The 12,552-nt window shown below is 43.0% G+C and overlaps 1 protein-coding gene across 10 annotated transcripts in view; it reads right to left on the minus strand.

Annotated features, from left to right (window-relative positions):
* Positions 1–12,552, minus strand: part of Simc1 (SUMO interacting motifs containing 1) — a 35,680-nt gene that overhangs the window by 1,684 nt on the left and 21,444 nt on the right. For 9 of the 10 annotated variants that reach the window (XM_028863765.2, XM_028863764.2, XM_028863763.2 and 6 more), the window contains 4 exons: positions 9,656–9,808; positions 7,938–8,066; positions 3,790–3,946; positions 3,555–3,639 (listed from right to left, as the gene is read on the minus strand). In XM_028863765.2, the coding sequence (XP_028719598.1) occupies positions 3,555–3,639; positions 3,790–3,946; positions 7,938–8,066; positions 9,656–9,808 (524 nt within the window). The remainder of the gene's footprint in view (positions 1–3,554; positions 3,640–3,789; positions 3,947–7,937; positions 8,067–9,655; positions 9,809–12,552) is intronic. The other variant, XM_037205717.1, reaches the window with a different exon arrangement.

Here is a 12,552-nt window from a genome sequence, read left to right on the forward strand (position 1 = left end):
CCTGAAACTGCACCCTTTGACATCTAGTTATAAGGACTGGGGTACAGTTAAGTGGAAGGTGCATGTCTAGCATGCAGGAGGCTTGGGTTCACTCTAGCACTACAACCCCAGACCCCTGAAGTTTTAGATGTAAGAGTATGAAACAGAAAAGTCTTGTCTGCCCCCAGACAGGCAGGCTGAAATTTAGATACTGGTGAGAAAATTTACTACTTTTTCTCATACAAGAATAATCAATTCTAAGTTAAAGATCACCAGCACTGTAGTGAAGAAGTGAACCTAGAAGCCTATGTGTAGCTCACCCTATAGTCCAGGATTTAGGAGGCCAAGGCAGGAGAATGGCCATGAGTTCAGGGCCAGCTTAGGCTAGAGACAGTCAGACTAAGTTAGTGCTAGTATTTAAAGAATGTCCTGCACAACATTCTTGTTCCCAGGGCTGAGCAGGTCATGAGGTCTCTTTACTTTCTATGTGACATCACTGAGTTAAAGTCAATCTCAACATAAGCATGGACAAGTAAAATTTCCTCATTACTATGTGAGGATAATCTACAGATACCATGATCAATAACGCAGCATGCATTTCCCAAGATCAAGGACATTTACTATTGTAATCTGCTGTAATTAATGAGAACAATATCAACACAATATATCACACTTCAGATTCCCCAGCTGTGCCTTTGATTTTTGCAGACCTGGGACTAAACACGTTGCCTTGCATGTGCTAGGCCAGCGCTTTATTGCTGATCCTCAGCCCTCCAATGCCACCTTTTTTTCTAATTTAGAATCCTGTCTAGGATCACACGTTATATTTAGCATTTACATGCTTTAGCTGCTCTTTAGTTGAGAACAGTACTTTTGAAAGAAAGGGACAGACCATTCATTTATAAATGGTTTCTGTCCCAGCAAGTTTAAAATCAACTTGATTTGGGAGGAGGGACTCTGAATTGAGAAAATGCCTCTGTAAGATTGGACGGTATGGCATTTTCTCTAGTGATCAATGTGGGTGATGCCAGCACTGGGCAGGCTCCTGGGTGTTGTGAGGATGCAGGGTGAGGCCAGGCATGGTGTCACACACCTCTAATCCCAGCCCTTGCAGGTGGATCTCTAAATTAGAGGCCAGTCCGGTCTACAAAGCAGAGTTCCAGGACAGCCAGGGCTGTTACACAGAGAAACTCTGGTGGTTGGGGGAGGCTGAGTAAGGTAGGAGAAGCATGTCAGGCAGCAGCGGCGGCAGCAGCAGCAGCGGCGGCGGCGGCGGCGGCAGCAGCAGCAGCACTCCTCCATGGCCTCTGCTTCAGTTCCTGTTTCCCAGTTCCCCTGGATGATGGACTGTGATAGGAGGCATAAGTAAAATCAGCCCTTTCCTCCCCAAGCTGCTATTGGTCATGGAGTTCTATCCTATCCCAGCAACAGAAACCCTGACTAGGACAGCCAAGCTATGGAAAGAACAGCATGTGAGGCTGTGTTCTCCATCCAACATGTCCAGGGGAAATGCCCTCCCCATGATGTTACTATTTTTGGTCAGTCGTGGTGGTGTACTCCTGTAAACCTAGCACCCGGGGAACTTGAGGTCGGAGAACCTGGGATACATAGTAGGTCTCAGACCATCCTGAAATACAAAACAAAGTCCAATCTCAAAAAAGAAAAAAAAAATGTACTTAGTACTGTGTTTACAAACTTCCTTAGTGACAAGGTCTGTATCGCAGGCTGGCCTTAACTTGCTAAGTAGCCAAAGGTGACCTTGAACTTCTGATTCTCCTAGAATTCTCCAACTGAATGCTAGTTTATGCTGTGTTGGGACTGAATCCAGAGCTTCATGAATGCTTGGAAAGTACTGAGCCAACTGAGCTATAGTCCTAGTCTTTCTAATCATTTATTAATTTGTCATTTCTTCAGATTTACCAAGGTCCTCAATAATCCCTAGTGAAATCATTCTTACTTGATGAAGTTATTCAACCATGATTTTTGCCAGCATGTGCAGCCTGCATGCTACCCAGTCTAACTCTCCCAGCAACTCTGAACAGCACTATTTCATAGACTTTAAGGTTTCCCTGTCCACAGCACTGGGGATTGAACTCAGGGACTCACACATTCAAGGCAAATGCTCTAACCCTGAGCTACAATCCTATCCATTGTAAAGATGTCCATCTTGCTGCAGATATGCTCTATAGTTGTACTTTACTGACAGCTGTTTCTAATATTGCTAGTCTGTGAACATCTGACTCAACAAAGGTGCTAGAGAAGCCAGGGTTCTCGTGATAGGATGTTTTTTGCTTATCTACAGAACCTCATAACTAGGAGGACCACTGTATTACCATCAGCTGTAACAAAATAAGAACATTTTCTCATCACAGTGATTCTAGCTATGCTCCCTGTACTTGTAATCAAGGAATGATGCTTTAAATTTTTGATTTTGTTATTATTATTGGTTTTTTTGAAAGAGGGTTTCACTGTGTAGCCCTAACTGTCCTAGAATCCACTCTGTAGACTAGGCTAGCCTCTAATTCACAGAGATCCACCTGCCTCTGCCTCCTGAGTGTGGGATTAAAGGTATGCACCACCTGGTGTGGAACAACCCTTTCTACACTATGAATATGTATTACTCTCATTGGTTAATAAAAAGTTGACAGGCTGGTAGCTGGGCAGGAAGTTAGGCAGGAAAGCCAAACTGAGAAGGATAGGAAGGAGGGCAGAGTCAGGGAAGATGCCAGCCAGCTGCCCAGGAAGCAAGACATGCTAGAGGACAGGAAAGCCATGAGCCACGTGGTAATACAAAGATTAATAGAAATGGATTAATTTAAGTTGTAAGAGCTAGTTAGTAACAAGCCTGAGCTATCTGCCGAGCATTTATTTAATATAAGCCTCTGTGTGGTAATTTGGGAAGCAGCTGCTGGGTATTTGGGAGCAGGAGGTCAGGACAAGGAATGTCCGATTATACCACCTGGCTTCTTGTTTCTATCCCCCACCCCTCCCTGAGGCAGGGTTTCTCTGTGTAGTTTTGGTGCCTGTCCTGGATATCACTCTGTATCCCAGGATGGCCTCAAACTCACAGAGATCCGCCTGGCTCTGCCTCCCGAGTGCTGGGGTTAAAGGCATGTACCACCAACGCTCGGCTTGTTTCTATTTTTAAAAGTTAAATTTACTTATTTTTATTTTATGCATGGATGTTTTGCTTGCATCTCTATTAGCACATGTGTTATGCCTATGGAAGACAGAAGAGGGCACTGGGTGTCCTGGAATTGGAGTTACAGTTGTTAGTTACCATGTGGGAGCTAGGAATCGAACATGGGTCCTCTATAGGAACAGCAAGTGCTCTTAATCGTTAATAATATCAGCTGGAAAAAAAAATATCAGCTGAAAAGATGGCTTATTACTTTTTTTTGAGACACACTATTACTATGTAGCCTTCAACTCTTCATCCTTCTGCCTCAGCTTCCTGGGTGCTGGGATTACACCAGTGTCACCAACAAGTGAGTATGATCTGAGAAACTGTCCTTTATGTAAGGTCACTGTGAGACTTCTCACAGGACCTCCTCTTGTGAGCAAGTGCCCCTTACCTCTCAGCACATGCTGATAACTGGACAGCAGGAACTGCAGATGCTCAACCAGCTCATCCCATGTCTGCCACTGGGCTTTATCTGACTGCAGAGATAGTAAAAGCAGCAGGTAATGAATGCTTGCCCAGTTAAAGGTCCCAGTTACAGCACAGTTTCCAAAGCTCTTCCATGATGCCCAAACAGTAGGATTAGGGAAAGTGCTCTGGGCGAGGAACTGAAGCAGAAAGGAAAGTACCTGACACTTGAGCAGTGATGTGGAGTTGTTCAGAAAGTAGAGGGCCTGGGCCAGAGACAAGGGAAGCCGGGTGGGTGTCTCACAACTGTGGAGGAATATGATCTCTAACACTTTGCAGCGCAGAAGATGGCTTTCCATAGTAGTAAAGAACATCTCCCTGTGTGGAGAGGAGGGAGTTAGACAGAAGTCCATTCAAAAAGCACACGGCACAGTGTGCCCTGAGTGTTCTGACATAATGGATGCTAGCATTCAGGCATCTGCACTGGCCTGCCCTGTGGGTCCTAACAGAATATAACCTCGCTACGTTTCCTCATAAAAGGTGGGCCTTGTACACTTCCCGTGTGTGTGTGTGTGTGTGTGTGTGTGTGTGTGTGTGTGTGTCCGTCCGTCCCCGTGTCCGTTGGTCCGTCCATCCTTGTCCCTGCCCTTCTCTGCTCCTTCTCTTTCCCCTTCCCCTCAATAAACCTCCTACATGGGCCCTGTTGTATGGTATGACTCCTTCCTACCCTTTTTAAAATACAACAATGGAGGTCTACAAAACCACATGCTGTAGATAGAAATGCATTTGTTCATGAAGTAGTAACTTACAGGATGAGGTGACAGTCTGACATTTAAAAAATAAAAGGTATCCTGGTGTACACCCAGGGAGGGAGGCAAGGGAGGAGCTAGAGGCTGGCCAGTCATGGACTGAACTCAGGACCTGTGCTTCAGTATGTTGTCTACCACTGAGATGGACCCTTTGACCTAAAGTTCCTAAGGCTTTTCATCAGAGATGATATACTCGAGGTAAGCAGAACATCTTTAAAATACATAAAGTACTTAGCAAATTAGGAACTGTATTCAGCAAAAATAGTGAAATAAAAACAAAATCAAGATAAATAAAACAATATAGCAAGCCAGGCATGGTGGCATACACCTTTAATCCTAGCACTCGAGTCAGAGGCAGGAGGAACTCTGTGAGTTTAAGGCCAGCCTGGTCTACAAATCTAGTTCCAGGACAGTCAGAGCTGTTATGCACAGAAACCCCGTTTCACCCCACTCCAAACAACAACAGTGTAGCTAGGTTGCTTCTCTTGCCTCAGGCTTGAGAGTTGAGATAACTGGCTTCAAACACCAGGCCCAGCTCTCATTTGTTTTTCATTTCACAATATATCCTGGAAATCAGTTAATAGAAATTTCCTTATTTACATAGCTACATTATGTTCCATCATATAATAGGCATTTATCCTAGCCTGTGTATGGGCATTGGTTGTTCCCAATATTTTGCAATTGTAAATATCACTGTAGTGAATATCCTCATGCACATGTTTCATTATTTATCCCAGCACTCAGGAGGCAGAGGCCAGCAGATCTCTGAGTTCAAGGCCGGGCTGCTCTCTAGGGATACAGAGAAACCCTGTCTTGAAAAACAAACCAACAAAAAATGGTAAACTCTAGAATGCACATGTAGTTCTGTCAGACACTGCCAAATATGCCCACATTTCTCTCTAAGGCTCACATCATTTGTATCCTCATAAGCAATGAACATGCACCTGTTTTCTCATAACCTCCTTAATAGAGAATATTATTGGTCTTTAAGTTTTTTACTGTGTGGGTAGGTAAGAAATGGTATCTTGGTGTAGTTTTTACTTTTTAAAAATATGAAATTGAACATCATAGGAGAATAAAATTACAGATTATTATCCTTTATAAACATAGATGTAAAAACTTTAAATATTAGCAACATGAATTCATCAATATCAACATATTAAAAGGATAGCATGCACTGGGTTGTGGTGCACACTTTTAATTCCAGCACTTGGGAGGCAGAGGCAGGCAAATTCCTTTGAGTTTGAGGCCCACCTAGTCTACAGTGCTAGTTCTAAGACAGCCAAGGCTATACAGAGAAATCCTATCTAACCACCCCACCTCAAAAAAAAAAAAACAAAACAAAAAAAAAAAAAAAAACCAAAAAAAAAAACAAAACCCAAACCAAACCAAACCAAACCAAAAAACCCAACCAACCAACCAAAAGAAATGACAGCATGCAACCAAGTAGGGTTTTGATTCCTGGCATGTAAAGCTAATTAAACTTTATTTTTATTTATTTTTTTTTAAAGATTTCTTTATTTATTATGTATACAGAAGAGGGTACCAGATCTCATTAGAGATGATTGTGAGCCACCATGTGTATGGTGATATTTTATTTGTATTAAAATGTTATTTGTATGTTAATAAATAAAGTTGCCCAGGGGTCAGAGCTATTAGCAAGCCATAGGAAAGCAGGGCAGTGGTGGCGTATGCTTGTAATCCCAGCACTTGGTAGGCAGAGCTAGGTAAGTCTCTGTGTGTTCAGGGATACAGCCAGTATTGGATACACATGCCTTTAATCTCAATACCAACCATAGAAAACCTGGACGTCTGTACAGACAGGCAATGATGAGGCGGTCATGTGGTTGGGTTTACAACCAATGAGAAGGCAGAACAGAAAGTCTATATAAAGACTTTAACACAGGAAGTAGCTTTGGTTCGGAGAGTTAGGACCACAGCAGGAGGAAGGGTAAAGTTTTAGCTCTTAGCTCTGACTTCTTGGCTTTCTTCTTTGCATTGGTTCTGTGTTTCTTATTTATAATAAGACGGTTGGTTACATCTACACATGTGGGTGCTGGGAATTGAACTCAGGACCTCTGGAAGAGCAGTCAGTGCTCTTAACCTCTGAGCCATCCCTCCAGCCAGCCCCTAATTAGACTTTAAGAAATTAATTAGCATAATTCTCCCCTTGAAGAGAAGAGGAAAAATTATGATTATCTTAATAAATGCTGAAATCCTCCATATTTATTCTTTAGAAAAGTACTAGTCAAGTAGAAACAGAACTTCTCAGTCTGACAACAGGTGCCTACAGACATCTCTAACTTACATGGAATGCTCAAGACTAAATGGTTCCCTGAGCTGAGGAATAAGGCAAGGATGTCTGCTCTCACCATCTCTCTAACACTCTACTTGGAAGTCTTGGTGGAGTAAGGCAAGAGAAACAGGCAAAGTCCTACAGACTGGAAGGGAGGATGTCAACCTCCGTCTGCTGAGGTGAGTGTATGGAGAGAGGGCTAAGAAAATCGCAAAGAGACAAAAAGTCCTATTGAATAGGCGAACTTGTCAAGTTTGCAAGATTTTCTTTTTTAAACATTAAGGAAACCATCTTCCATCTTAATTTTTTTTTTTTTTTTACATTTCTTATTAATTTTGTCTGTGTCTGTCTTCATGCCATGGCATGTGGGTGGAAGTCTAGGACATCGTGTTGGGACTCAGTTCTTTCCTTCCTCTGTTCGGACTCCAGTAATTGAACTCACACTGGCAGGCTTGGCAGCAGGTACCTTTCTTTACCTACTGAGCCATCCCGCCAAGGCTGCAGGATCTCATACTACCAGCAAGCCACTGGGAAAAGACAGGTCAGCATTTGTCAGGACTCATGAGTACTACCTGTGTAAACCTGTGGAGTTTAACAGTTAAAAAAAAGATAACTGCAAATTATACCTGAATTAATAATGAATCAAAGTAAACGGTACTTCATGTATCTTCTAGTATAATTTGGGTGGGTGGCCAATTTATCCCTTCTGAGAAAAACTTAGTGTTAGCTTTTATTTATTTTTGTCTATTCCAAGTCTAAGCTTGAAGGATGACTTGTTAATCAAATTGCTATGGTAGGGAGATTCAGGATGCCTTGACAGTGTCCTGCTTCTTCCCAAGGAATTATGCCTTGACTGCACATCGATTATTTGGGAACCTCCTCCTTTCATCTCAAAGACATAAGTAGTTCTCCTACCCCTTTTTTCCTTTTTCAATTAGTTTGTGTGTTTTTTTTTTTTCTCTTAAAATTCTGTTTCTGACAGGCAGAGATTTAAAAAAAAAAAAAAAGTTAATTAAAAAAAAAAAAAAAAATGGTGCCGGGCGGTGGTGGCGCACGCCTTTAATCCCAGCACTTGGGAGGCAGAGGCAGGCGGATCTCTGTGAGTTCGAGGCCAGTCTGGGCTACCGAGTGAGTTCCAGGAAAGGCGCAAAGCTACATAGAGAAACCCTGTCTTGAAAAACCAAAAAAAAAAAATGGCTTTTTAGTTCTCCTTTTAATGGGGAAATCCATCCAAACTAAAACAAACCTATCCCACTAAACTTACCTCTGACTCCTCTCAGGGATGTCCAGCACAAACCCAAACATCATCTCAGCTATTTTATTGGAGCTGCAGGTAGGAGTCCTGTCCACCTCCACAGCGATGGACAACATCCTCTGAAGCTGACACACAACCCTGGATCCAGAGCACAGGATAAAAGTGAGTGGGAAGACTTGGTGAGAGACTTCCTGAAGCTGGAGGTCCCCACCAGTGTATCCCAAGAACAGACTGCTGGGTGTGCAGGTGTATGCCTTTAATTCCAGCACTCAGAAAACCTCTGAGTTCAAAGCCAGCCTGGTCTACACAGTGAATTTCAGGCCAACCAGGGTTACATGGTTAGACTCTCTCACAAACAAAACAAAGCAAAACAAAACCAACAAGCAAACAGCAACAACACAAGGACAGAGACTATTAGAGGGTCAGCAAACACACAACAGGACAGGGAGAGTAATCAAGTTATTAGCTGGCTCTCACTGAGAATTCATCCATCTGAATCCCTTTGCCAGATCATATGTGAACCTGTCAGAATTTGAGGGTGAACTACATAAGCAGAAGCACACAATCCTAAGGGTCTAGAGAACTTAAGACACTGTAATGTCCCTACTTTGTAAATGAAGAAACAGGTCCAAAGTGACTAACTTTATTTAATTTCTTTGTTATGGGAGAAGACAAGCATCTGCCATTAAATTTTTAAAAATTTTAAATTAATTACTTTTACGTATGAATATTTTTCAGGCAAGTATGTCTACATGCCACATACTGCCTGGTATCCTTACAGGTCAAGAGGGCTCTAAATCCCCTGCAACTGGAGTTACAAGTGGTTGTGAGCCACCATGTGGGTGCTGGGAATTGAACTGGGTGGGTCCTCTGGAAGAGCAGCCAGTGCTCTTGACTGCTGAGCCATCTCTTTAGCCCTACCAGGTAATTTTCCTATTCCTGGTTTCTTTATGACACAGTAGTTCTTACCAAGACTACTTTCAGAATGTCCACCGTTGGACTTTCACCTTCTCTCCCTTCAGACACAAATATGGGAGAGAGGCAGAGACGTGGCTGGGAAGCTTGGGCAACACTTCAGAAAGGTGAGTCTGGCTTACTAGTCATTTAAATAGGTATTTGATGGAAGGGCATTGTTTTCAGAGGAAACGGCCGACAGTGGCAAATAATGGACAGATTCTGGCCTACAATGAGAGGTTTATAAGTTACTATGTTGTCTCTGTCCAAGTCTAATCATGTTTGTTTTTTTAAACATGAGGACAGTTTTATTAGAGTTTGAGAGAAAACAACAGGACAGGCAAGCTAGAGGTCTTGAGCAGCCGGGAGGTAGGAGATAGATCAGACTAGAAGTCAAGGAAGGGGGTGTCCCCAAAGGGAGCAGGTGCCCGGTGTCAGGCAAAGCAGGCCCAGGACTTTGGTTAGTGTCCACAAAAGGGAGCTGGAAAGGGGGAAGTGACACCGAATGAGAATTGGAAGGTGCAGGCATGGAGGCTTAGCAGTGAGGACCTGTAAGCAGCAGCCCTCCCTCCCTTTCTGCTGGTGAAATCCAGGTCCTAAAGCACGCCACACAAGGATCCTATCATCATTACACTCCTAGTCCAGACTAAGTGAGAATCAGCCTGTGTTACAGAGGTTGGTAATCTGGGGCAAGTTGCTCTTTGGGACTGGTCCTACTCTTTAAATACCAACTCTTCGCAGCCCTGGAAGACAGCTCTTTGTTTGCTCCTTACAGCTGATTGGTGTTCCTGGTCAGGTTAGGCTGGGGAGACAAGTGGTCACTGCTAGCTTTCAAGACTCCTGTTCCTGAAGAGGTCTGAGTCCCATCTGGGGGCTGTGTTAATTCATTTTCAGTCACTGCTTTGACCAGCCACTTGATAACATCTCTGGAACACAGAAGAGGCAAGAAAGAAAAGGTTTGCACTGCTCTTGCACCTATAGTGTTCAGACCCGCATCTCACACTGGACTCCCAGACCAGGAGGTCCCTCCAAAGGCAGCCGAGGACCGTCAGGGTTGGTTTTTTTTTTTTTTTTTTTTTTTTAATTTTTGGTTTTTTTGAGACAGGGTTTCTCTGTGTAGCCTGGAACTCTCTCTGTAGACCAGGCTGACCTCTAACTCACAGATATCTTCCTGCTCTGCCTCCCGAGCGCTGGGACTAAAAGTGTGCACCACCACTGCTCGGCTATTTTCAAAATTTAAATAAGTCTAATGAAAATCACACATTTGGGCTGGAGAGATGGCTCAGAGGTTAAGAACACCGACTGTTCTTCCAGAGGTCCTGAGTTCAATTCCCAGCAACCACATGGTGGCTCACAACCATCTGTAATGAGATCTGGTACCCTCTTCTGTGTACATAATAAATAAATAAATCTTTAAAAAAAAAAAAAAAAGAAAGAAAATCACACATTTAACTGCAGCCTGATTATAAAAGCAAACTGACATACAAACATTTTTCTTTTTTCTTCTTTTGTGGTACTGGAGCCTGAGCCTAGGACCTTGTGTATGCATGCCAGCCAAGCATTCTACTACTGGGCTGTACCTCTAGCCTTCAACACTTTCCTTGAAGTTATTATATATTAGTTGCGTTTTACCATTGTGTGGTAAATTTCTGACAGAAATACCTTAAGGGAGGAAGGCTTTATCTCAGCTCACAGTTTTAGAGGGTTCAGCCAATGGATGCTTGGACCTGTGCAGTCAGGCAGAACATCCTGGAAGGGGAGCACGGGACAGAGGCTGTTCTTCACTTCTTAGTAGATAAAAAACAGAAAAGGGGAATGTAGGAAGTGGCCAGTTATGAGTATGTGACCCTGCTTCCCCCAATCAGTATACTATGAATTCATAAAGGAATTAACACATTCATTAGGGCAGAGCCCCCAAGATAACTATCTCTGGAAACACCATCACAGCCCACTGAGGTGTGCTTTACTAGTCCATTCAACTGGACAATCAAAAGTGGCTACCATAAATAGTAATTATACAAAAGCACCTCTGGGGCAAAGATGACTTTCTGACCAGCAATCCTACCTAGAGGTGGAAAGCAGGACTAGGTGAGAGGTGGGTCATCTATGAAGGCAAGAACTAGGGCTGGAGGATGCGCAGTTGGACATACTTCACATGGGGCTCAGGCGCTATCAGTAAGGCAGAAACAGCTCATATCTTTAAGATTTATTTTGTTGTTGTTTTTTGTTTCTGTTTTCCAGACAGGGTTTTTCTTGGTAGCCCTGGCTGTCCTGGAACTTGGTTTGTAGACCAGGCTGGCCTCAAACTCAGAGATCTACCCTGCCTCTGCCTCCCAAGTGCTTAAAGGCATGCTCCACCACTGCTCAGCCCTAAAATTTATTTTGCTGATTACTAATTGCTTAAGTAACCAAGTTTAAAAAAGTTGTATTGAATACACACACTTAATTATTTCCCTCCTAAAACCACAATAACACTAGAGAAAATAAAATTGTAAAGTACTGATTTGGGTGCAGTGGCACACACGTTTAATCCCAGCACTTAGGAGGTAGAGGCAGGCAGATCCAGCCTGGTCTACACAGTGAGTTCCAGGCCAGCCAGGGCTACATAGAGAAACCATGTCTTAAAAAACCAACAACAGCCAGGCGGTGGTGGCGCATGCCTTTAATCCCAGCACTTGGGAGGCAGAGGCAGGTGGATCTCTGTGAGTTCAAGGCCAGCCTGGTCTACAGAGCAAGATCCAGGAAAGGTGCAAAACTACACAGAGAAACCCTGTCTCGAAAAACCAAAGGAATCAGAGACCCAAATAACCAAAACAACCCCACTCCCCTGCCAAAGGCAACTAACTTAGGGAAAACAGATGTTATGCAGAAAATCAGATAACAATTACCAACGATAAGAGATGTATGAGCGCTAGCCCCTCTTTTATTTTTCTCTATAAATTATTACTGATGAAATTTAGACAGCTTTATTTTTTAATCTTAGGTGTTTGCTCATTTTATCTATATGTATGTCTGTGTACCACATATGTATGTGCCTGGTACCCATGGAGGCTAGAAGGTGGTGTCCTATCTTCTAGAACTGGAGTTATTTATGTTTTTGAGTTGCCATGTGGATACCAGGAATCGAACCCAGGCCCTTTAGAAGGGTAGCCAGTGTGCTCCTAACCACTGAGCCATGTCTCCAGCCCTGCTTCTGATTTTTATATATGTGCTTTATTTGCATGTATACCTTTGTGACAGAAGAGGGCATCAGATCCCATTATAGATGGTTGTGAGCTACTATGTGGTTGCTGGGAATTGAACTCAGGACCTCTGGGAAGAACAGCCAGTGCTCTTAACCTCTGAGACATCTTTCCATCCCTGCTTCTGATTTTTTAACCGCACTTCTGACAGCTAGAAGACAGTTTCTGCAAAGTTCTGCACAAAATTTATTTCTAAATATCTAAACTAAACTAAAAGTAATCAGCCTACTTATTAGTCAATACACAAGAGAAAAAAGATTTTCAGACATATGAGATCTCAAAACTTTTACTTTCCATATAATCTTCAGAATAAGGGAGTAATCCCCACTACTTAGACACATGTTCAGTCCAGTTCTTTTGATTGTCCACAGTTTTGTTATTGATCCAATTTATGGTATTTAGCAATGAGGAAAATCTCATGCCCTTGT

Source organism: Peromyscus leucopus, chromosome 5, assembly GCF_004664715.2.
Source record: "Peromyscus leucopus breed LL Stock chromosome 5, UCI_PerLeu_2.1, whole genome shotgun sequence".
Lineage (NCBI taxonomy): Eukaryota > Metazoa > Chordata > Mammalia > Rodentia > Cricetidae > Peromyscus > Peromyscus leucopus.